We start from the raw sequence: 27,394 nt of genomic DNA on the forward strand, positions 1-27,394 counted from the left end.
GTGAAGGTCAACATCCACAAAGGTGGCACACTGGATTGAGGAAGACCACATGAAACAAATTGGAGAGACGGTGTTGAGACAGTGGAGGATTGAGGATACAGTATCTTGGCCCTGGGTCCAAATCATGAAGACCTCATCAATAAACTTGAACAAGACAAAGTGTCTGGGAAGCTAGAAAGGCTTCCTCTAGATGGCTCATAAACAGACTGGCACAGGAAGGTATCACTGTAATAGGTTGGACACATAAAGAAAGAGGTATTGGGTTTGGAGCCATAAAGATGTTGGAAGAGGCAGTGTTAAGAATAATGCTTACACAAGTACCCTCTGGTTACCCAAGGTAGTTCTACAATGGTATCATATTAGCTTATATCTAAGTCTCTCCAATTTGTTTCATGTGGTCTTCCTCAGCCCAGTGTGCCACCTTTGTGGATGTTGACCTTCACTCTTCTGATCACTCCATCCATACTTCTGTTCATATCTAGCCCACAATGCATCAGTAGTACTCGCATTTTTGACATTCTTCAAACCTCCACACCAAAGTGGTCTTGTTCCCAAAAAACCTTGTTCAAACCAAAAATTCTGGTAACAGGTGTTCCCCCCCCCCCCCAAAAAAAAAAAAAAAAAAACAGAAAGCCCTTTGTTGTGTGAAAGAATTGATCCCTATGTATGTAACAACAACAATGAATAATTATCAACTTAAATAATGAACATTGGTTAATTTAGCAAACAAAATAATTGTGGGTTAAAAAAACTTAGATATAAGCTAATATGATACCATTGTAGAACCAGCAGGATTAAAGGGAAAGTGCCTGTTTATGTAAAGAGTGCTGTTAAGTGCCAGGCTCTTCATATTAGCGGATGTTGTGTTGAACAGCTTCCTGAATGCTGTGCCACAACAGTGAAAAAGGCAACACACAAGCTCATAACACTGACATTTTACATGTCACAAATGATGATGATGACGATGATGACCTACAGGTCACAAATAGGAAGTATTCTTCAAAAACCAGCTAGAAACAGTTTTAGTAAGGTTATGAATGCTTAACGAGGGAACGAGGAGAGAAGTTTTGGAACAGCCTTTGATGAAAGAAAGGAGAGATTTGGAAAGATCTTTGATATCAGCAACATATAAGCTGCATATTTTCGCATTACAAAAGTGTAAATTCGAATTGCACCGAACACAGCATGTTAGTTTCCAGAGCTTTGAAATCCAAGATTGTGATACCCTTTTGTAAGCCAATCATATCTCATGGCACATGATCTTGCCAGTCAATGACAGCAGGTATTCAGAGTATAGGACACGTGCTGTAGTAAGCCAGCAGCAAGATCACTTACGTAGCGTGAATACACAAAGACGAGAAGTTAATGGTTGCTAAGCTTTCATATGTAATATTGATCTTTTTGTGTGTGTTATACTTTAAGGTACATCACAAAAATGTGCCAGTAAATTTCAAATAATCACACAAATGTCTGGTCTTCCGAGCTCGAAATTCTTCAACGTGGTTCGTCCTCAAAGTGTTCAGTATAAAACATGAGTCAAACACTGTGTGATTTAAGAAATTCATCCCACTTTCTCACACATAATATAATTCATCTTGCGTAAAACGTAATTTACTTTGAAAGTAATGCTTTTCAAACCATCATTCGCAATACTAACCCGAGACTGTTAAAAATAGGTTCGATTTAGCAGTTTCCAGAGAGTGCCAGAAAACAGGCATTATTGCGCTTACGCAGCTGCAGTGATGTAGGAAGTCTGCATGTTTGTATGTACAAAGCATAAAGAGATCTTATATTACGCCATAAAAGAAACAGGACATCAGAGGATACTCCAAGAGCATCGGAATTTTGTAGACTATACTAAAATTCATAATTCGGCCTGAAGTGCATATTGGTTTGTCCAGATTCACAATGAATTAATATATTTACATGCTTTTCAGTGTGGTTTTTGGGATGTAAATTTTCTTGGAGTAGCAGTACTGTACTATCTCATGTTTGGTTCTTTATTATGGCATAATGCCATACATGGCAGAAGATGAAAACATGCACTGTGAAATAAAAAACTTCATTTCAAATAAATTGATTGTCTCGGCGAGAAAGATTAATAAGGCCAATTTTCTTTAGCAAACTGACAACAATAACTTCATTGTTCTGCAATGCTTGACTGCTAAAAACTTTTAAATAAAGTAAAATCCCAAAAACTGAAACTAATAATATATTTTTGCCTTTTGTAATTATGTGAATGTATTTTAATCGGCGCTTGCGCGAATCTGGCAGATATTAGTGCGAAACAAAATTTTCTTATTAGAATTTGGCTGCTTGATGCTACTGTCAATACAGCTAACAGCCACACTTCAAGGTATTGCTCATATGCAAGTCAACTGCACATGCACGAGGCCGCTGGCAACTGCTCAAATGAACCTAACGTAAGCAGTTGTGACATCCCGCTCATAGAAAGGAGTTTACTGTTATAAAGTATTGCAGAGTCTTCACCCTAACTCCTTTGACATATTTTTGCTGTTTTCAGATGCTTGTGTGTGCACGGTGTTTTCTTGTTGTAAATGACGTATTTCCTTCGCAACTAAAGATTTTTGTCCTCTCATTTATGTTTCATTGCTGTAGTATCATTCTCCAGTAGCAGGATACAGTAGCTACAGAATCAGTTCTTACCAGTAAAAATTACAAAAATTTAACTGAAAACTAAAACAATGAAAAATTCCCAAAATTCCGAAAAATTCTCGGGTTTTTGCCGGTTTCCTCCCAGATGAAAAAATTCCTGGGTCGTATACACCCTGTAATTACATAGCACTACACAAACTCTGCCACAGGTAAAGGCTCTCACATACTGTAAACACTGGTTAATGACCTAAAAAGGCCAAACCTAGTATGAAACAAAGAAAAAGTTTGAATAAATAACAGTCGAAGTGGAAAAATGTGCCAGTCATTTAATATACTGTATTCCTAGCTGTGGTCCTAGACTGAAGAAGGATATTATGATCAGTTCAGAGGTGTGGGTGTGTGTGTGTGTGTTTTAAGATAAATAGCGGTCATGATTTTTTGTTTAGGATGCACAGCAACTTGTTCGTTACTGTCTGTAATTTTTTTCACATCAGTTAAGATATAAACTTATACCAGTCCACATGTAGAACTTGAAACAGTGTAGACCTATACAGAATCTTGGGATTTTGTTAAAACTTATATTAAAGGAGAAGAGGTCCAACATTTAAAATTATTTTGACCAGCACATGTAGTTTCTGGAATATTTTTACAATGTACTGCACTATTATTTGCATGCTTTATTCTGCCGTCTGTGATCGGTGTAACTCAGGTAACTTTGTGCTGCTCCAGAATGTTTACCCTCATTGCCAATCTTAGCTATGTAGCGGTATTGTGTGCTGGAACAATAAGTAACCGTTGTGAATATAGTGTCGATCCATGAGTGATGGTGTGCCTAGTGATTGTTAGTATTACGATACTTATAAAGATGAGCTGAGAGGGTGTTGATTGTCCTTCTAGCGACTTGCCATCAACTTTCATGTCACTTCTGCGACAAATTAATCCATTATACATTTGTTCCTTTTATAAGCTACAAGCTGACAGCTCTGGGAGGAAGCGGTGTGTGTCCCAGCAACCAATGAGCTATGAGCTGATCGCAAGCTTCCACTCAAATCATTATCTGCTAAGAGGCCAAACGAAAGTGTGCAACCAATACTACTGCAGTATCTGTAGGGACAATGCAGCTATGATTAAAAAAGTATTTATTCCACACAAGGTTGCAGAAAGAATAGTATGTAAAGTTGATAATGAAATATCTTGCAAAAAGCCTTTTCATGGACATGGGCCAATGCATACTCCCCTAATGGTATTTGTAGTGTTTATATTATACAAATTTTTTTGTTAGTATATAGACACCTGATAGCTGTCTGTGTAAGGTTCCATAAATGCTTTGTTTGAAAAACTGGATAAAAGAAATAGCTGCGGAGTGTAAGGGGGTGGGGCAGTGCTTTCTTTCCAAGTAGATGTTTTTCTCTTAATATAACTGTACATATATGTAAATGTAAAGTCTTTCCTTCTCATCCAGTTGGGTAAATCTCACCTGACCTGGGCCTATGGGTGATTTTTCCGAGCTCTACCCCTTTTCCTTCAGCTCACCAGACCTTTTCCTTCCCCTTCAACCTTTCTCCCAGAAAAAGGAGCCACTGACTCCAAAAGCTTCATATGTAATACCTTTTATACATGTGTTCTCCAGTCACTGCTTCTGAGCAGTTTTTTTCTCTCAATTACATTATGTACTCAAAAAATTATTTTTTAAAAATATAAAGTAAATTAAAAATGATTTCCATAATTAACAGTGTGAGAAGCTTAGCACTAGTCAGAGTCATTTGTTAGTATACTTCACGGAACTACTACTCAGTGGCTGTTTCTGCTTGTTAAAGTATAACTTGACTCATTCCAGATCCCTGAGAGCTATTATGCATGATGGGATTTACAAATCACAATGTACAAATCAATGGATGATTAGAACAACAGTCATCAGATGGCTGTGGCTGGCTGATCTACAACTAGTAAAAGATGAACCAACCACTCTGATACAAGTTTGTTCTTAAGGTTTGTGAAAAATGAGTACATTTGTTGATCAATGGAAACTGTCAATCACTACACATTAGGGGACACTAAGATATCATCACTCGACCTACCTGTCAAGTCGCTTCTCTGCACAAGCATCAGCATGTGATGCAATATATTCCGAACTAAATTTACACTTGCATACTGGACACATCTGAAAGTGAAAATTACAGAGAGTAATTTAAATAAACTTATCTTTTTACTATTATTTTTTTAAAAGTTCAACAAAATGTGAGTGAAGGATCCTAACTTGGCAATCGTAAGTATTATTGACATGATACAGAAAATGGCTCACTGACATCTTGAGACACCTCATAAACTTTGAATTCAATTTATTTCACAAAATAATATGACACCTTTATTATTACACTAATGTCTCCAGGCATGTCAATGTGGTAGCTATTGATCGGCTCTGAACAAAACCATATCTGTGCCTTGTTCATTGTTAATATTTATAAAAATATATCTTCATTATTACTGTTCTCATTGAGATGTTCATTCTGTAACTTTATAGTTCAACTTTATTGCTCTCATATTAATTAAAATTTCTTACCAATTTAAGAAAAAAAAGTTATTTTTTATGTCTTTGAGCAAGCTTCCTGAACAAGATTTGTAAATGGGTTGCACAACTCCCTTGACAGCTATAATCCCATTTTATTTTTATATGCACAAAATCTTTCTTATCTCTCCCTGCAAGTCAATTTCTGCAGCCACTTCTATCTCTAAATTCCAGAACTTGAATGTGTTAGGTGGCAAGCAGAGCTCAGACAATAATTTAGCTCTTTGTAATTTATTTATTTAGCATATGGCGTAGCATCACACAAGAATTACATATACCAGGTATGTCACATAAGTTTCTGGCCTGACCTTGAATACAAGTGCGAAGTCTAAAATGATTTGGAAGGGAGGTAGTTACACCTGTCAGTAGATGTGCACATAAACTGCGGCTCGCTGCTAGCCTCAGTCAAATTATGACATTCGTCTGAGTAAGGCATTGCGTGCTGCAATCAATAAAGTCTACACCGTGTAGTGATAAAAGTTCTTGACAAAAGAAGGAATTGCACCAGCTGAAATCAATGTTCGCTTGTAAGGCATTTATGATTATGCTTCCACTTCATACTCCACAGTGAAGGAATGGTCTAAAAGGTTTCGGTTAGGCACAGAGAGCATTGCTGAAGATCCACAAGTTGGTCGACCTGTAGAGGCGGTGACTGAGGAAACCACTGCTATAGCTGAAAGTGAAATTCTAAGTGACAGGCAGTTGAAACTCAGGAAATTGCAGCAATGTTAGGGTTATCTAAAACAAATGTTTTCCGGATCATGCATGATCATTTGCACATGAAAAAGATCAGAGCAAGATGGCTGCACGACTTCACTCCGCAGGGCAGAAGAAGTACTGTCTGACTTCTTGCACCGGGCTTTCGGAACTCTGCCATAGCAACCAGTCAGAAGTATTGGAATCGACTGTTACAGGGGATGAAATTATGGCTTTTATTAAAGTACTCTGTCCAAAAGAGAATCTCTCGAATGGTGTGAACCAGCGAAGCTCCACCAAGAAAGGCGGAGGTCAGTCAAACCACAAAGGAGGTCAAGGTAACAATCTTCCGGATTTCAGAGGAAATGTCTTAATTAATTTCAAATAAAGGAATACCATTGTGAACGCACAATACTATGCTTCGCTTCTGCACAAATTACGTGACGCCATCAAACTAAAGAGGTGAGAAAGGTTGTCGCATGGTGTTTATTTACACGGCAATGCGCCAGTGCACGTGGTGGCAATTGCAAAGGCTGCAGTAAAGGAATGTGGCTTCCAAGAGATTGACCACCCACCCTATAGTCCAGGTCTAGCCCCAAGTGACTTGTATCTCTCCAAGCCGAAGAAAGATCTCTGAGGAAGAAACTTTGATGTTGATGATGAAATTAAAGCTGATGTAATGGGACATTTCAATGATAAACAATCAGATTCCTTTTTGAAAGTCACAGGGTTGTTAATTCACAGATGAGAAAAGTGTATTGAAATAAAGGGTGATTATGTTAAAAAAACAGCATCATTGTTTTATTTTTGCAACTTTAAAAGCATTCAGTCCGGAAACTTTTGGAACCTACTTCGTAAACAGTCTACAATACATACATCAAATACACATATAAAACAACAAAACCACAAAATATATGGGAATACGATGACAGCCAGACATCCATGTTGTTGATTTTACTGCCTTTTTGGTAGCATGCAGAATTCAGAGCAGTCACCAGTGAAGGCTATAAATGAACAATCTTCAACTATATGTTTTAATGCACGTAATGCAGCTCCACAATCAAACTTGGGAGAAGCTATTTTTCCCCTCTGTACAACAAGTCAGCACCGATACCACAGTCTGTCTGTATTCCATTTAGGGTAGACCAGGTATTGCAAGGCTTGTCAAATCCAGGTAGTGTGGTAAGGCTTATATAATGAAAGGCAGGTGGGTGCCTGTTTGGTCCAGTCCAGTCCTCTTTTGGTGATCAACTAGGCTGAGTCTATTTTCATCCAAATTATTGGACTCTTTGAGGGTGAATGTCTAGAGTGTGGTCTTGTTCTCTCACTATTGAGATTGTCTTGATAGATTTGTAGAAGAGGGTTGTTCTCAATCTTTTGAAACCCTGATGCAAACAGAGGGGCATTGTAAGTTTAACATGTGTATCTGTCTGTGGCATTGTGGCTTCCAAATGAAAGATCCAATTTTAATGCAGTTGTTTTAATTTGGAAGCTGGCTTAATCGGGTCAGTTCTTAGCTATGCTTCTGCATATTACCAAATTGTAGAGCTCAAAATGATGTAAATAAAATCCCATGAGAACATATGTTTATCTTTTGTGGTTAACCAACAATGAAGATTTTTGTCTTTTGGAGTCACCCATTTCAGCATCTACGAAGCAGAAAAAGGGTGAGTGTGATTCAACTTTGATTTTGCCCTGATAGTTTATGGAGCCTAAGGCAAGAGAACGCAATGGCAGCCCACTTTCTTCTGATTTGAAGTAGAATTACTGCCACTGCTTATTGCTTATGTTAACTAAATTGGCTGAATATATACTAAAATGTAATCAACGAAGAGATGTGTGAATTAAAAAGAAGAAACACCTCAATTGCATTAGTGAAAAAGATGGGATTGCTAAATAAATAAACAAATAAAATCTAAAGATAATGAAGTATGAAATTTAAATACAAGTAAGCTACGTAGTCAACACAGGCAAATATCAAAACAATAATATCAAATTGTTGAGTCTATGTCTTATCAACTTACACCAAAATACACACAACCATTGGAAGACACTTGTCCTCACACGACTGCCCATTCAGGTTTCCACACTTGATCATGCACTGTGCACCACATACCACGTATTGTGCAACTCGTGCTTGTGGTTTAATGACGCATGAGATAGCACACTGTCATCAAATCATTGCAGGACATCGGCCTCGTAAGACAGATTAATGCATGAAACTAAGCTCGTACATAGTTATGTAAAAATATGATGTAAAACAAAAAGGTAACTCTCAATGTTAGGCTAATTAATGACAGATTGGTTTTATATTTTATACAATAAGTAATTATAACTTCACTAGCTATTTTGACGTGTGGATGCGGGACGCGCAGGACTGGAAGAGACGATGCCTAAAAGAAGAGGCTTATACCCAGCAATTATAAAAATATGCTAGAAAGGACAACTGCTGTTAACTTCTTATTTATTTATTTATTTTTATTTACTTAGTGGTCACCCAACTTGACAACACTTGGATCAAAATATTAATACTTATATTAAACTTCAAGGTGAAATACTTTGTTTTTACTTTTTAGAGGTTTTTTACGTCTTTCTTTAACTTAAGTTTTTGGAGTTCTCTTATGCATAATTTCTATAGCCACTGATGAGGAGGAGGAGTTACAATGCTTAGTGCAGGTAGTCAATAGTTTGGGGTTACTTTTATTCTGCCTGTTATAAGTAAGGTGCACAGTCTGATTGAGTTGAACACTGATGCGAGCAGTGCAAGTACTGTTGAGCCACACTGGTGCACAAAATTCTGCTACCATATAGATTAGACCTAAGGCTAAAGTCCGTACTGTGTCACTTGAAGACGCCCATGAAGTTATGGCAAGTTTCTGCAAGAGACTGTTCCGAGTTCTAATTTTGGCAGCTGTGTTAGACAAATGAGTCTTGAAGCTTCAGTGATCTATTATGAAACCTAGATATTTTTGGTGTCAATTGTGGGCCAGTAGTTTGTTTTCAAAGTAAATACTGAGTTCTCTGTTGGCTAACTTGCCGTTGGGGTGAAATGTAGAGACTTCTGTCTTTGTGACACTGGGTTGTAATCCCCAATGGCAAAGACATTTCCCAACAATTTTTGGGTCCTACATTAAGATATATTTACAACTTATTACCAGAGCCCAAGCATCAGCATATCCAAATTTTCATGAAATGGTTATCAGGCATACCAACTATATAAAGGCTGAATACTAGTGGAGCCAGAATAGATCCCTGTGGGCGGCCATTCTGCAGCTTCATTTGAGTGCTCAATCTATCATCCAAGATCACTTGGAAGCATCTATTAGAAAGCATGGCATTAACCATGTTGCTGGTAATTTAGTAGGGAATCACTGTCAGGAGTTTTAATATCATGCTGTCTCCTAACTGTCATATGCTGTTGTAAGGTCAATAAACACAGCTGAAGCTTTCAACTGTCACCGGTAGCCTGCTTTTATGAGTGTTGACAATGAGAGAGAACTTGATCCAAGCAGCTTCAATGATGTTGAAATCCCGATTGTTCAATAGGGTATTTGACTGTATTCTGGAAACCATCTTAAATAATTAACTTTGTCATTTTAAGCTCATAACATCCTTTTCCCCCCTCATTAATTTAAGTATTAAAAATATAAATAAAAAGACGATATTCCAATCATCTGAAAGCCTGCTAAGACTGCCGTTTGAGTCCTGTGATGCCTGTCACATTACTGACTAGTATGCTGCTCCTACTGCTGTAAAGCTCATTTAAAGTGATACCTTGTTTTGGAATTTACATTCTGGAAAACAGTTACAAATAATGTAGCACCACACTGTACAAATACAGGTATAAAAACTCCTGAAAAATTGTGTATGAGTAGTTCAAAAAATGGGAAGATGTGTAAAATGTCGTCATAACTTGCCCGTAGAGATCTAAATGAGATAGTGATCACTATATATGTTTACTTCTGTAAGGATCATTTTGATGTAAGTGAACACCTCAAGTCAACACTTTGTCACTTGTAGTGTATTAGGTAGCGTGGTGGACATGTAATGCAACATTCACAAGATCGATCCTCATTCAGAGGGAAGTTCCTGATCACTGCTTAAGTTTACTTGATTTGTAACACAGTTACGTAAAAGCTTTAAATTCTGTATCCTATTACATTTTAATAGCTATTTCCCTATTTTCATTTATTAGCTCAATTTTACACCTGATAAATTTGAGATAATCCCAAGGATTATGGTTGGTCACAGTCAGTGTGCTCCCTGCCGCCGTTGATTAAGCAGCTGCAGCAGCAACTCGTATACTCCTAGCTCACTCATTTGTTACATAGTTTAATTCTTAATTTATTTGCGTGTTTTTGGTACTTGCATTGTTAAATTCATAAATTTCGTGCGTATTATAGTATTTGAGAGTTGTAGCATCGCGTTTTAGTACCTGAATAGTGTAAATTCGCGTAGTCGTCTGTCTTATGTTTTTGTTTTGAACGGCCAGTGTCGGTTGGTCACAGTCAGTGTGCTCCCTGCCGCCGTTGGATAAGCAGCTGCAGCAGCAACTCGTATACTCCTAGCTCACTCATTTGTTACATAGTTTAATTCTTAATTTATTTGCGTGTTTTTGGTACTTGCATTGTTAAATTCATAAATTTCGTGCGTATTATAGTATTTGAGAGTTGTAGCATCGAGTTTTAGTACCTGAATAGTGTAAATTCGCGTAGTCTCCTTCCGCCGCCGAGCAGTGTGTCAGCAGTGCACAAGTTACTGCATTTACTAGGCAATCTCGTATTTTAATAACCGTTTAAATTTTGTGTCGATTTGTTTGCGCTCTGTGTAGATTAGTTCAGACGTTCTTTGCACAAGTTTTTAGCATGGATAGGGACTGCAACTGCTGTGTTCGGATGCAGGCTGAGTTGGCATCCCTTCGCTCCCAGCTTCAGGCAGTGTTGGCTTCGGTCACACAGCTTGAGGCTGTTGCCAATGGGCATCACTGTGGGGGTCCGGATGGGAGTTTGTCGGGGACGGCCAGCTCGTCCCACGCATCCCCCGATCGGGCTACGACTGTGGTTGCCCGGGATACTGCCCGCATTGAGGCTGATCCCTCACCTGTGGTAGAGTGGGAGGTCGTCTCAAGGTGTGGCAGGGGGCGAAAGACATTCCGGAGGGCTGAACGGAAGGCCTCTCCAGTTTGTCTGACGAACCGGTTTCAGGCTCTGTCTCTGGCTGATACTCAGGCTGATACTGATCTTCGGCCTGACATGGCTGCCTGTCCTGTTCCAGAGGTTGCCCCTCAGTCTGCAAGATCCGGGCGGTCGCAGAGGGTGGGCTTACTGGTAGTTGGGAGCTCCAACGTCAGGCGCGTAATGGGGCCCCTTAGGGATATGGCAGCAAGGGAGGGGAAGAAGACCAAAGTGCACTCCGTGTGCATACCGGGGGGAGTCATTCCAGATGTGGAAAGGGTCCTTCCGGATGCCATGAAGGGTACAGCGTGCACCCATCTGCAGGTGGTCGCTCATGTCGGCACCAATGATGTGTGTCGCTATGGATCGGAGGAAATCCTCTCTGGCTTCCGGCGGCTATCTGATTTGGTGAAGACTGCCAGTCTCGCTAACGGGATGAAAGCAGAGCTCACCATCTGCAGCATCGTCGACAGGACTGACTGCGGACCTTTGGTACAGAGCCGAGTGGAGGGTCTCAATCAGAGGCTGAGACGGTTCTGCGACCTTGTGGGCTGCAGATTCCTCGACTTGCGCCATAGGGTGGTGGGGTTTCGGGTTCCGCTGGATAGGTCAGGAGTCCACTACACGCAACAAGCGGCTACACGGGTAGCAGGGGTTGTGTGGCGTGGGCTGGGCGGTTTTTTAGGTTAGATGGCCTCGGGCAAGTACAGAAAGGGCAACAGCCTCAACGGGTGCGGGGCAAAGTCAGAACATGCGGGGACCAAGCAGCAATCGGTATTGTAGTTGTAAACTGTCGAAGCTGCGTTGGTAAAGTACCGGAACTTCAAGCGCTGATAGAAAGCACTGAAGCTGAAATCGTTATAGGTACAGAAAGCTGGCTGAAGCCAGAGATAAATTCTGCCGAAATTTTTACAAAGGTACAGACGGTGTTTAGAAAGGATAGATTGCATGCAACCGGTGGTGGAGTGTTCGTCGCTGTTAGTAGTAGTTTATCCTGTAGTGAAGTAGAAGTGGATAGTTCCTGTGAATTATTATGGGTGGAGGTTACACTCAACAACCGAGCTAGGTTAATAATTGGCTCCTTTTACCGACCCCCCGACTCAGCAGCATTAGTGGCAGAACAACTGAGAGAAAATTTGGAATACATTTCACATAAATTTTCTCAGCATGTTATAGTCTTAGGTGGAGATTTCAATTTACCAGATATAGACTGGGACACTCAGATGTTTAGGACGGGTGGTAGGGACAGAGCATCGAGTGACATTATACTGAGTGCACTATCCGAAAATTACCTCGAGCAATTAAACAGAGAACCGACTCGTGGAGATAACATCTTGGACCTACTGGTAACAAACAGACCCGAACTTTTCGACTCTGTAAGTGCAGAACAGGGAATCAGTGATCATAAGGCCGTTGCAGCATCCCTAAATTTGGAAGTTAATAGGAATATAAAAAAAGGGCGGAAGGTTTATCTGTTTAGCAAGAGTAATAGAAGGCAGATTTCAGACTACCTAACAGATCAAAACGAAAATTTCTGTTCCGACACTGACAATGTTGAGTGTTTATGGAAAAAGTTCAAGGCAATCGTAAAATGCGTTTTAGACAGGTACGTGCCGAGTAAAACTGTGAGGGACGGTAAAAACCCACCGTGGTACAACAACAAAGTTAGGAAACTACTGCGAAAGCAAAGAGAGCTTCACTGCAAGTTTAAACGCAGCCAAAACCTCTCAGACAAACAGAAGCTAAACGATGTCAAAGTTAGCGTAAGGAGGGCTATGCGTGAAGCGTTCGGTGAATTCGAAAGTAAAATTCTATGTACCGACTTGACAGAAAATCCTAGGAAGTTCTGGTCTTACGTTAAATCAGTAAGTGGCTCGAAACAGCATATCCAGACACTCCGGGATGATGATGGCATTGAAACAGAGGATGACAAGCGTAAAGCTGAAATACTAAACACCTTTTTCCAAAGCTGTTTCACAGAGGAAGACCGCACTGCAGTTCCTTCTCTAAATCCTCGCACAAACGAAAAAATGGCTGACATCGAAATAAATGTCCAAGGAATAGAAAAGCAACTGGAATCACTCAACAGAGGAAAGTCCACTGGACCTGACGGGATACCAATTCGATTCTACACAGAGTACGCGAAAGAACTTGCCCCCCTTCTAACAGCCGTGTACCGCAAGTCTCTAGAGGAACGGAAGGTTCCAAATGATTGGAAAAGAGCACAGGTAGTCCCAGTCTTCAAGAAGGGTCGTCGAGCAGATGCGCAAAACTATAGACCTATATCTCTGACGTCGATCTGTTGTAGAATTTTAGAACATGTTTTTTGCTTGAATATCATGTCGTTTTTGGAAACTCAGAATCTACTATGTAGGAATCAACATGGATTCCGGAAACAGTGATCGTGTGAGGCCCAACTCGCTTTATTTGTTCATGAGACCCAGAAAATATTAGATACAGGCTCCCAGGTAGATGCTATTTTTCTTGACTTCCGGAAGGCGTTCGATACAGTTCCGCACTGTCGCCTGATAAACAAAGTAAGAGCCTACGGAATATCAGACCAGCTGTGTGGCTGGATTGAAGAGTTTTTAGCAAACAGAACACAGCATGTTGTTCTCAATGGAGAGACATCTACAGACGTTAAAGTAACCTCTGGTGTGCCACAGGGGAGTGTTATGGGACCATTGCTTTTCACAATATATATAAATGACCTAGTAGATAGTGTCGGAAGTTCCATGCGGCTTTTCGCGGATGATGCTGTAGTATACAGAGAAGTTGCAGCATTAGAAAATTGTAGCGAAATGCAGGAAGATCTGCAGCGGATAGGCACTTGGTGCAGGGAGTGGCAACTGACCCTTAACATAGACAAATGTAATGTATTGCGAATACATAGAAAGAAGGATCCTTTATTGTATGATTATATGATAGCGGAACAAACACTGGTAGCAGTTACTTCTGTAAAATATCTGGGAGTATGCGTGCGGAACGATTTGAAGTGGAATGATCATATAAAATTAATTGTTGGTAAGGCGGGTACCAGGTTGAGATTCATTGGGAGAGTCCTTAGGAAATGTAGTCCATCAACAAAGGAGGTGGCTTACAAAACACTCGTTCGACCTATACTTGAGTATTGCTCATCAGTGTGGGATCCGTACCAGATCGGGTTGACGGAGGAGATAGAGAAGATTCAAAGAAGAGCGGCGCGTTTCGTCACAGGGTTATTTGGTAACCGTGATAGCGTTACGCAGATGTTTAACAAACTCAAGTGGCGGACTCTGCAACAGAGGCGCTCTGCTTCGCGGTGTAGCTTGCTCGCCAGGTTTCGAGAGGGTGCGTTTCTGGATGAGGTATCGAATATATTGCTTCCCCCTACTTATACCTCCCGAGGAGATCACGAATGTAAAATTAGAGAGATTAGAGCGCGCACAGAGGCTTTCAGACAGTCGTTCTTCCCGCGAACCATACGCGACTGGAACAGGAAAGGGAGGTAATGACAGTGGCACGTAAAGTGCCCTCCGCCACACACCGTTGGGTGGCTTGCGGAGTATAAATGTAGATGTAGATGTAGATGGCATTAAGTAACTGTATTTCATGCCTGATATGACTGTTATTCTGAAGAATGTTAGAAACCACTTAACAATTTCCGAGTACAATATTCTTCCACACAAGTTGCTGTAGACGGTAATTTGCCATCTCGAACCGTCTTCACTAAGCCTGTTGTTAAGCTGTGAGATTTTGACAACGAAAAAAATTGAAAATTGCTTGGAAATTATGAGGAAATGTTATAGGACCAGGACATTTTGATAAAATGAAAGTGCGTCCTGGTTGAGCAATTACTAATCATTGTGTTTCAGCAGCAGTTAAGTACCCAGCAGAACAACATTCTACTGCATCAATTGCATATTTTACAGACATAATTTTCTGATGGTTTAAACTGATGACCTGCAGGGGAAAAAAACCTAGAAAGGGTAAAGCTGTTGAATGCAAAAACAGTGATGCTCTACACCATGAGTGTTATTACACAGTCTGAAAATTGAGAAAATAAGTATCTGGAAAACAGTAGTAGTTATGGCAACAACCACAGTAATTAACAATCAGAATTATCTTCTGAATGAAATGTCGCCACTGTGTTTTCTTGTGCAGGTTTTACTAGCGGCCCTGGAAAACCTTTTCAGCATGGTTCAGGCAAATAACTGTGTACCAGATTCCCTCATTGTTTCCTTTGCTGCTTGCACAATGTAGACTGAATAACATTGGGACAGGCTATAACCCTGTTTTAACTACTTGCCCCCCTTTGTGCTTTTCAACTGCAGCCTGGTGGTTTCTGTTAAGTGTGGTACATAGCACCCCCCCCCCCCCCGGTATTTATTTATTTTACCCCTGCCACCTTCAGAATTTGAAATAGAGTATTCAGTCAACACTGTCAGAAACTTTTTCTTAATCTGCAAATGCTATAAATGTAGGTTTGGCTTTTTTCTCCTGTGACTAACTGTAAAGTCAGTATTACTTCTGAATCTAAACTGATCGTCCCTCTCGTTGTCTTCTGTCAGTATTTTCATTTGTTTGTAAATAACTTAGATTAGTGTACTGCTACCACAACTTATTAAACTATAACTACTGAAACAACTGCTGCCCCTCTTCAGGAACCATATATTAGCCTGGCCTCTCTCCACAGATAATCCTTCGGTGGGATTGTACCTACACAATGACAACATGTTTCCCATGTTTCACTGACACACGGAAGCCACCCATTTCAGCAAGGTCCATGGTTCATGGTATCATACAAACTGAGCTTTATACTATGCATTACCCGTTGTTATATAACAGTCAACATTTTCTTCATTTGCATTTCCTAATGCTTTGAATCTTTTCTTTTATGATTAAAAGAGGAACCCTTCATTTGTATGTTACAATCACTTGATTAACAAAATTATTAATAATATGAAAACCTACCACTTCATCATTCTCTTCAATAGCTGAATTGCTGTTTGACACACCAGTGCACTGTGCTGCATGGGCTTCAATTTCTGTTACCTCATATGAACCTACAAATCAAAAGAAATTAATGAACACATATCAAAAGTAAGGATACATTTTATAGCCTATATTATGGAAGAGCTACAAACAACAAGATTTAACTGAATTACAAGCTGCTGAGATAAACAGAATGATAACTTCATTCACTTTCATTACATCACATAAGCTTTCATATCCTTTTTTCCAAGCCTGTGCTCATGGTTTCTCGAGCATAATAAGCTATAGTTTTCATAGCTTTTTATTTTGCAAAAAAGTACAATAATTATTTCTTCGTGCAAAGATCACGAATTCTGCTAAATAAGTCATAATAGATCATCATCTATTACTTCTTTAAAGTGGTTCACTAAGATAGTGTTCAACAAAGTGAACTAGATGCATTATGGGTAATACTTGAAAGAAATAAAAGCAAACCATGTCAAAATAAGTTCTCTATAGCAAATCAATAGCTAGCAATATGTGAATGAGAATTTTATTGGCCTTGCACCAAGTATAAAGACAAAACTCAAAACTCTGTTTTAAGATAAGAAGTGCCCTTTATAGCATCAAGTTGTCTGATTTATATGGTTCAAAAAATAACACAAGAATATAATGTGAGACTTTATTGAAGGAAGACATCAAAAGTGGGAGAGAAAATCTCGGTATCACGAAATTTATTGATCATTTCAACAGCTTCAGCAGAATATTCTTATATACCATTATTCTTAAGTAACGAGACATGATTGGAAATAACTCACCACAACAAATTGGGCATTTGCTGCGCCTTGAATCTGTACCAGACAGACCATTTGATAGCTTTTCAGTTCTGGAAACATTTTCTCTTAATGGCATTTCTTTAGCACAATCGACTGTTTCTGATATCTTCCCTCTGTTGTCGGAATTATGAAGGTTCATACAAGCTTTCATGAGCTCCAGTGAACGTGGTGAAGCTGCAGCTACTTTTTGAATAACATCTGACTGTGGCCTGAAAGGAAAGAAATTAACTTAAAAACTTTTAAAAATTCAGGTGCTACAATAAGCACATGTAATGAGGCGTTTGAGTGACAGACTACAATGTAAGTTCAAAGACAAAAATACTTGAAAATAAAGCTAATATAAAAACTGCTGCAGCAGAGGGGGGGAGGGGGGCAGAATTTAAAAATTAAATATCAACTAGTAATTGTGGATGAACAACTGCACTTTCCAGAAACAAGTTCTAACAAAACTGACAGCACTACTAAAACACTTACAGTGAGACTCTTCACTTTGAGATCAGAAGAAAGAGTAACTATATTAGAGGTAACCTTTCATTAAGAGATAAGAAGAGAGATGAAGACAGGAGCATATGGGGAGGTGTTAAAAGAATTGCAAAGAGGTTAACAGGAAGTTACAATTTACCCACAGAGCAGGTTGAAAAAAAACTTGCAATGAGCTGTCTAATGAATTATGGTTCAATATGACATACTTTGCGTTTTGACCAGTAGCTGATTGCTACAAGCATAGCCTGATAGGAAGAAACAAAAGTAAGCAAAAATATGTTTTTCAGGAAAAGACTTCTTAAGTCTTTCTTAATTATAGCTGACCTTGGTAAAAGTTCTGTAAACATACATTATGCTAAAATAGTGCCTATTTTAAGCTGGTACAATGAGCACACAATGACACTTCTTGCGTGAGGTGAAACTAGTATGACGAGGTGATGGTAAAACAGTCTGAATCAGCTTCACAGTGCGAATTTCTATGCCAGCCTATCACCTTACGGCAGAGCTGTTTTACTGAGCAGTCCTTCAGTTACTAGAGTTTGGAACACTGCCTCAGATATATCTGAACCAGAGAACAGTGTCCCGCAAAGAATCATGTTAAGTGTCACCTTCTTTGTTAGCATAACCAGCACAACACAGTTGACCTTAATATCTATTCTCCATTTTGACAACTCTGTACAGTTTCTGGGTATCACAATCAATGCAAAGTTCATCTGGCTGCCATGCCTGAAATACCTTGTCTAAAAGCAATCATGGTCATGAACGTTTTCAAGCACCTCAACAGGAGAAACTAGGGAGCTAGAATTTGGTTGCAACTTATTATGGGTGTAGTATCAATCAGCCTGACCTGTATATTAGTTGGAAATTTGGAAAGCCCTGCATCACAATGCAGTAACATTTGCAACTGATGCTTACAGAACAAGCCCTACTCCTGAAGCCAGGGCAAAAGCTGGTGCACACCCTTCAACAATCCAACAATGTTCCTTTACAATTTTTGTTTTATGGAGATTAGGGTGTGATCCAAGGCTCATTTTTGTACCTAACATTTCCTCTCCTGATAACGGCTATCATCATAAGAGGCTATTAAGACACAGACAGCAGTTATAAACTCAAACAAGCCCAATATGACAAACTGTTTATACAAATGCATGCAATCAATGATATGATGGTGGTGTAGGCAAACGATAGCAAGATCTTTAAGTGCATGTCCAGGCAACCATCGTGTTGTGACATCATTCAGATGGCTGCACAAGACCTGTTGAGTCACACCGATGTGTTATAGTCAGTGCGGAAGAGTTGGTGCTTTTTGCTTTATTTAGCAATATGATCCTAACTTGTCTAATTTCAATTCTTCTTTTCTGTTAAAAGCTGTGTTTTCAAATTTATATGGCCTCTCTGTACATTTTAGCATAGTAGCACTGTATCTTGAGAAAAACGTATCGGAAAAACAAATTTGCTAACGTCGATTGATTTGTGACTTGCTGGTACATGAGCAAGATCTGCTACAAACTTATATGGCCTCTCTGTACATTTTAGCATAGTAGCACTGTATCTTAAGAAAAACATAGTATCGGAAAAACAAATTTGATACTGTTGATTGATTTGTGACTCGCTGGTACATGAGCAAGATCTGCTACTGCTGGTTTATCTGTGTTTCCCAGACGAAAATTGTTTCTTGTGTTGTTTCTGTGCTTTTGAATTTCTGTGGCCTCTCTGAACATCCTAGCATACAAATGTTAGGACCCTGATAAAACCACAGAATCAAAGAAACTTAGTTCTAGTGCACAATCTACTACTGTCAATTTGTTTGAGATTCCCAGATAACAACTGCTATTGTGCTCCTTAAACTGGGTGTTTATGCTGCTTTTTAGTTCTTATATGTAAACTTGAATACAGCAAGGAACTGTATACTGCCTAAGGAAGTGTATGTCCTTTTTCACTGTAATTGATTCTTTTCCACTCTAAAAGGGTGTAGTGCCCTATTTATATCTTTGTCAGAGTACCCATTAGTTCTTAAATAATTAAGCTCTTCCTCCACCACTGTCATTCAAAAATTCTTTTAGCCATTCCATCAACATTTTTGTCACTCCTTTTGTCTGTTTAGGATGGTGACACATTTTTGTGAACATGTCTGTCAAAGTGAGTGAGCTTTCTTTAGACTTTGTGCCCTTCAGATCCATGAGTTTTTGTAAGTACCTGTACACATAAAAAGTAAATTTTTCCATAGTAAACTCTACACTGGAATTAACTTCACTCAGAAAATTTAGAATTTCAGAGTGTTCTTTTTCTCCAAGAGGTCATATAATGAAAGAATCGTCAATACGCTGAATCCAGCAAGAGGGTTTCTTCCTGACCATATGAAGGACTGTTTCTCCAAATTTTTCTATACGGCTGCACTGACTAGGTTCCACATAGCCATGTCATCAGCTTGATCATACAATCTGCTGTCCCACTGAAAGTAAACTGATGTTAGATAATGTTCAAAAAGATTTACCATATCATTTGCTAGAATACCTTCCAACTGTGACATCACAAATGGTTGAAATGGCTCTGAGCACTATAGGACTTAACATCTGAGATCATTAGTCCCCTAGAACTAAGAACTACTTAAACCTAACAAACCTAAAGACATCACACACATCCACGCCCAAGGCAGAATTCGAAACTGTGATCATAGCAGTCACGCGGTTCCAGACTGAAGTGCCTAGAACCGCTCGGCCACAGCGGCTGGCTGTGGCATCACCATCCCAAGTGGAGAGAGTAGTGATCAAATCAATTGGTGGACCAGGCTAGCATATGTGAATAACAATATTTTGAGGAATAGCTGAATCATTTAAAAACTACTTTCAGAAAATAAAAATGTACTCTGACAAGGAGATAAATAGGAAACTACATCCTAAAAGATCTAGAATTTCTGGTGATACAGAACCAACAACTAGGAAACTTTAGCTTTCATTTCTAGAAGCAGTCACAGATCACATCAGCTGAGTACTAAGAAGGAACAGTATTAACACAGTACTTAAACCAACAACTGAAATACATAAAAACCGTTGCAAATGAGATCTAGTGTAAAAGAAAAGCATTAACAGCCAGCTCATGGAACACAAGAGCAAATGTCATCTGGAAAACACAGATAGATCAGTAGTAGCAGATCGTGCATAGGGGACCAGGGAACCACCAAATTCGTTTCTCCAATACTACGATCTTATTAAGATCTGATGATTATTAAGCTAGGGTGTACAGAGAAGCCATAGAAATTCAAAAAAAAAAAAACAACTTTAATATAAAAGAATAAGGATTGAAGTTGGACAAGTTGCGGGCCTTAGTGCAAAATAAAGCTAATGAAAAATAAAGCTCCACTACAAACTCCATAACACAACACGACAGCCCAACTCCGAAATTTCAAGCTGTGATCTGATGATGTCAGAATCTCCCAAGTGTGTGAATACGTACAAACAGTTCAGCTTGCTGAGCCTTTTTAAGTTTGAAACTTATATCTGAGTCTTTATAGCCTTGATGAGGTCTCCAGTATTATGAGATGAAACATTAAACACAAAAACATGCCTTGGACCATGATCTAATGCATAAAAGACTCTCTAAGGATGCCACTACCAGGCACAAAAGATTGCACTGTAGGATCAATTCAACACTAACTCCTCATCACTAACCGAGGTTTTTTTTTAAGTTGACCCCATAGTCTCTGACACTCTACATTGTTGTTGGCCAAATCAACCATTTGACTGTTAAGTACCCCTTTCCAGACACTCAGGCGAAATGAGGTAATTCTAGCTCAGCCCTGTATGCAGTTTGCCCTTTGTACCACAACTTCCTCCTTGGAGAAGAAGAGCCACTAGAGTTCCATACTTGTGCTGCCACATTTTGACGGATTGTGGTTGGTACTCTGATCTGAAGATGTTGTGTGATTTAGACTTGTTTTAGGTGATAGCACTACCAATGTCAAACATATCTTAACGTTCTGTAAGAAATTAACATTATCCCTAAACTCTAAGAGTTATAAATGTAACATTCTTCCATATGCACATTAAATATAATGATGTTGAGAAATAAAACCACTTCAGCTGTAATATCCTTTTATTATTAGACACTTCTGGTTTTACAGCACTTACAGCTGCACGTTCAGCCACAAATCTGTAAGTGGAAAAAATGAATAATTCGGTCACTCTGTGACTGAAACTGCACTGCTGCAAAATACAACAGCACAGCATGCAAGAGAGAGATTCTCGCAGTCTAATTTGTAACTCACAGCTAGCCGCTCAGAGAGAGAATGAATCTTATTGGTTGCTAGCAATGCCCAGAACGGCTGACGCAAACTTTAAGCAGTACTGGGTGCTATTGGACAAGTTTTAATGACTACATTGCCAAGCAACAAAAGTCAACTAATGTAAACAAGGTGGCGATTTGTCTCGGAAAGATGGAAAAATAATAAATTCTCAGAAAATTTATTTTACTCAAAAAGTCAGGTACATCACGTGAAATTCTGAGAGGCTCTGATGGAGAATCGAGCGGTTTGATGATGGAAAGGACTCTGTTGGGAAGTTGAACTGTTTGATGATAGAAAGAAATGTAGTCGTTTTGCTACAATTCACCCAGAGACTGCTATGGAAACAGTTGTGGATTTATATAATAATTGATGAATTATTCCTACTACCTCTGGCATGTTCACCAACATCAGAAATATTTATTACTGTCCATGTGTTCTCTGGCTCCAGATCCATTGCCCATTGCGTGATTGTCAGTCTAATGGAGTTTAATGTGTGAGAAATTGTTACATACCTGGCAATTCATAATAACACAAAGAAAAAGTTTTTTATATTATCAAAATGTAAGTACAGATCAACATTTAATATTTTCAGATCAACTTTTAATGTTGTTGTTGTTGTTGTTGTTGTGGTCTTCAGTCCTGAGACTGGTTTGATGCAGCTCTCCACGCTACTCTATCCTGTGCAAGCTTCTTCATCTCCCAGTACCTACTGCAACCTACATCCTTCTGAATCTGCTTAGTGTATTCATCTCTTGGTCTCCCTCTACGATTTTTACCCTCCACCCTGCCCTCTAATGCTAAATTTGTGATCCCTTAATGCCTCAGGACATGTCCTACCAACCGATCCCTTCTTCTAGTCAAGCTGTGCCACAAACTTCTCTTCTCCCCAATCCTATTCAATACCTCCTCATTAGTTACATGATCTACCCATCTAATCTTCAGCATTCTTCTGTAGCACCACATTTCGAAAGCTTCTATTCGCTTCTTGTCCAAACTAGTTATCGTCCATGTTTCACTTCCATACATGGCTACACTCCACACAAATACTTTCAGAAACGACTTACTGACACTTAAATCTATACTCGATGTTAACAAATTTCTCTTCTTCAGAAACGCTTTCCTTGCCATTGCCACTCTACATTTTATATCCTCTCTACTTCGACCATCATCAGTTATTTTGCTCTCCAAATAGCAAAACTCATTTACTACTTTAAGTGTCTCAGTTCCTAATCTAATACCCTGAGCATCTCCCGACTTAGTTCGACTACATTCCATTATCCTCGTTTTGCTTTTGCTGATGTTCATCTTATATCCTTTCAAGACACTGTCCATTCTGTTCAACTGCTCTTCCAAGTCCTTTGCTGTCTCTGATAAAATTACAATGTCATCGGCGAACCTCAAAGTTTTTATTTCTTCGCCCTGGATTTTAATACCTACTCTAAATTTTTCTTTTGTTTCCTTCACTGCTTGCTCAATATACAGATTGAATAACATCGGGGATAGGCTACAACCCTGTCTCACTCCCTTCCTAACCACTGCTTCCCTTTCATGCCCCCCGACTCTTATAACTGCCATCTGGTTTCTGTACAAATTGTAAATAGCCTTTCGCTCCCTGTATTTTACCCCTGCCATCTTTAGAATTTGAAAGAGAGTATTCCAGTCAACATTGTCAAAAGCTTTCTCTAAGTCTACAAATGCTAGAAACGTAGGTTTGCCTTTCCTTAATCTTTCTTCTAAGATAAGTCATAAGGTCAGTATTGCCTCACGTGTTCCAACATTTCTACGAAATCCAAACTGATCTTCCCCGAGGTTGGCTTCTACCAGTTTTTCCATTCGTCTGTAAATAATTCACATTAGTATTTTGCAGCTGTGACTTATTAAACTGATAGTTCGGTAATTTTCCCATCTGTCAACACCCGCTTTCTTTGGGATTGGAATTATTATATTCTTCTTGAAGTCTGAGGGTATTTCGCCTGTCTCGTACATCTTGCTCACCAGATGGTAGAGTTTTGTCAGGACTGGCCCTCCCAAGGCAGTTCTAATGGAATGTTGTCTACTCCCGGGGCCTTGTTTCGACTCAGGTCTTTCAGTGCTCTGTCAAACTCTTTACACAGTATCGCATCTCCCATTTCATCTTCATCTACATCCTCTTCCATTTTCATAATATTGTCCTCAAGTACATCACCCTTGTATAGACCCTCTATATACTCCTTCCACCTTTCTGCTTTCCCCTCTTTGCTTAGAACTGGGATTCAATCTGAGCTCTTGATATTCATACAAGTGGCTCTCTTTTCTCCAAAGGTTTCTTTAATTCTCCTTTAGGCTGTATCTATCTTACCCCTAGTGAGATAAGCCTCTACATCCGTACATTTGTCCTCTAGCCATGCCTGCTTAGCCATTTTGCACTTCCTGTCGATCTCATTTTTGAGACGTTTATATTCCTTTTTGCCTGCTTCATTTACTGCATTTTTGTATTTTCTCCTTTCATCAATTAAATTCAATATTTTTTCTGTTACCCAAGGATTTCTACTAGCCCTTGTCTTTTTACCTACTTGATCCTCTGCTGCCTTCATTACTTCATCCCTCAGAGCTACCCATTTGTCTTCTACTGTATTTCTTTCCCCCATTCCTGTCAATTGTTCCCTTATGCTGGCCTTGAAACTCTGTACAACCTCTGGTTTAGTCAGTTTATCCAGGTCCCATCTCCTTAAATTCCCACTTTTTTGCAGTTTCTTCCGTTTTAATCTACAGTTCATAACCAATAGATTGTGGTCAGAGTCCACATCTGCCCCTGGAAATGTCCTACAATTTAAAACCTGGTTCCTAAATCTCTGTCTTACCATTATATAATCTATCTGACACCTTTTAGTATCTCCAGGATTCTTCCACGTATACAACCTTCTTTTATGATTCTTGAACCAAGTGTTAGCTATGATTAAGTTATGCTCTGTGCAAAATTCTAACAGATGGCTTCCTCTTTCATTTCTTAGCCCCAATCCATATTCACCTACTATGTTTCCTTCTCTCCCTTTTCCTACTGTCAAATTCCAGTCAACCATGACTATTAAATTTTCATCTCCCTTCACTACCTGAATAATTTCTTTTATCTCATCATGCATTTCTTCAATTTCTTCGTCATCTGCAGAGCTAGTTGGCATATAAACTTGTACTACTGTAGTAGGCATGGGCTTCGTGTCTATCTTGGCCACTATAATACATTCACTATGCTGTTTGTAGTAGCTTACCCGCACTCCTGTTTTCTTATTCATTATTAAACCTACTCCTGCATTACCCCTATTTGATTTTGTATTTATAACCCTGTATTCACCTGACCAGAAGTCTTGTTCCTCCTGCCACCGAAATTCACTAATTCCCACTATATCTAACTTTAACCTATCCATTTCCCTTTTTAAATTTTCTAACCTACCTGCCCGATTAAGGGATCTGACATTCCACACTCCGATCCGTAGAATGCCAGTTTTCTTTCTCCCGATAACGACGTCCTCTTGAGTAGTCCCCGCCCAGAGATCCGAATGGGGGACTATTTTACCTCCGGAATATTTTACCCAAGAGGACGCCATCATCATTTAACCATACAGTAAAGCTGCATGCCCTCGGGAAAAATTACGGCTGTAGTTTCCCCTTGATTTCAGCCGTTTGCAGTATCACAACAGCAAGGCCGTTTTGGTTAATGTTACAAGGCCAGATCAGTCCATCATCCAGACTGCTGCCCCTGCAACTACTGAAAAGGCTGCTGCCCCTCTTCAGGAACCACATGTTTGTCTGGCCTCTCAACAGATACCCCTCCGTTGTGGTTGCACCTACAGTACGGCTATCTGTATCATTGAGGCACGCAAGCCTCCCCACCAATGGGAAGGTCCATGGTTCATGGGGGTCAACTTTTAATATTTTTTACTAATTCCAGTGCAAAGTAGTACTTTGGGGATTTTCTCGCAGTTCAATGCTTGAAGTTAACAATGCCCATGGCGTGAAGAGCATGCGGTTTCATGTTGAATCACTGTTATCGACATCTATTGATATTACGTTCCAGTGACAACAGTATGAAGCGTGTTCCTGTGAGGGTTTCTCATATACTTGTGGTTATTGCATAATGATAGAATGGTGTCGGAAATATCCAATGCCTGGAAAGAAAATATATGAAGCAAAGAAAAATCTGTTTCACATTAAGCAGCTCTTTGGCATCCGTTAACGTTCATTTGCTGTGAGGAGCAATAAGGCTCCCACTGGGAAAAGAAAAATTCTCATTCACTGCTTCAGATCCTCTGTTTAAATAATACAAAGGACAGTCTTATTTTACATACTTGATGGAGGCAAGAGTTTTGCATAACAATATGGATAAATTACAACTGCATTCTCTTCAAAAGCATACTGTTTTACTCCAGTAAAAGCAGACTGACATAAGTTGTGTGGTTACCAAATTCCACTATTTGATGCCACTGTGTGAGAAAGTGAAGGGATATATTTATGCTCATGGAAAGTCATGGATGGACTGCAAAAATGGAATCAGTAAGGGTGACCACTTACTGTATGTTTGGGGTATTGAGCAGTTGCAGGCATGTAAACCAGATTAAGAGTATTTCAAAATTTTTGCGCACTGTTTTTCTACTGTGTAAAGGCATGCACACACGTGCGCACACACACACACACACACACACACACACACACACAAGGACGCGAGCACACACACGTATGGCTACATCGTGTGTACTTACAACATTTTCAGAAGTGTTACACTACCCATCCAATCTGTGTCATCCTGGTCCCTCCTTAAACTACACCTTTTCTAACCCCTCAAAACATGGGTCTGGAAGTTTAGGCATTATAAACCATTAAAATATGCACGAAAAAAGGCATTACAAATAGTTACAAGAGAGAATAGAAGGCAATACAGAAAAATTTTCTGGAGTAAAGTTGAGTCTCCTGTCAGATAATACACTTTTCATTTGAGAAAAAGACTTCTCCACATTTACAGAGGTAACTGGAGCAAATCTAAAACATTAAACTACTGCCGGGTTTACTTCTACTGCAAAGAACTGTCACCTAGCAAAACTTTTGAAATATTTCCAAGTTTGTCAAGATCAGAATTTTTCGAAAAAAATATTTTCACTTTTCCATAACTAACAAACCCCATTTCCTTGGCACATTCCCACATTCTCCAATCCTTGCACACAATCATCCACAATTTTCACTGATTTCGTAAGACTGTTATGTTTCTTGAAGCTGGACAGTTCATTTGTGATAGGAAACCAAACTTGGCTGCTATGGAAGTCAAGTCATTTGCGAAGTTTCTTCACTGCTAAAGTTGAAGATGCTTCATCCTACAGAGCAATGAACAACTTAGTTATACTCTGGAAATTTAAAGGGTAGTAAACTGCTGTTGAAATCCATGTCCCCAATTTTGTTATGAAAGGTTCAGGGGACACAGACACATTTGGCGCAATGTCTTTCAATATCTGAATCCTGTATGGAGTTTTCACAAAGATCTTAATACCGGAAATCAATTAGTCGACATTCTGAAACAAGCTACGTATCTCTTCTGCCACCCATGTGCTAAACAAGACACGACAAGCATGTTTAGAAATAGCACTTTTACAGTTGGCTCAGGCTTTTTCATGTTTAGTACAGCAAGTGAGATGAAAGGTAATACACTGCCATATTGAATTTCTGTGATGAATAGGTGAATAACTGTGCAATAATTCTCTTGTTAATATTTTTCAGGCACTCTGTTGTAAGCAGGATTGCTTTTAATGATTCACCTCCTGAAGGA

At 39.4% G+C, this 27,394-nt stretch overlaps 1 protein-coding gene across 1 annotated transcript in view; it reads right to left on the bottom strand.

The window, feature by feature from the left end:
• Window positions 1–27,394, bottom strand: part of LOC126153520 (uncharacterized) — a 119,235-nt gene that overhangs the window by 56,254 nt on the left and 35,587 nt on the right. The window contains exons 5-7 of the mRNA XM_049916079.1: window positions 16,824–17,050; window positions 16,006–16,097; window positions 4,695–4,777 (exon numbers count right to left, since the gene is read on the bottom strand). Coding sequence (XP_049772036.1) covers window positions 4,695–4,777; window positions 16,006–16,097; window positions 16,824–17,050 — 402 coding nt within the window. The remainder of the gene's footprint in view (window positions 1–4,694; window positions 4,778–16,005; window positions 16,098–16,823; window positions 17,051–27,394) is intronic.

Source organism: Schistocerca cancellata, chromosome 1, assembly GCF_023864275.1.
Source record: "Schistocerca cancellata isolate TAMUIC-IGC-003103 chromosome 1, iqSchCanc2.1, whole genome shotgun sequence".
NCBI lineage: Eukaryota > Metazoa > Arthropoda > Insecta > Orthoptera > Acrididae > Schistocerca > Schistocerca cancellata.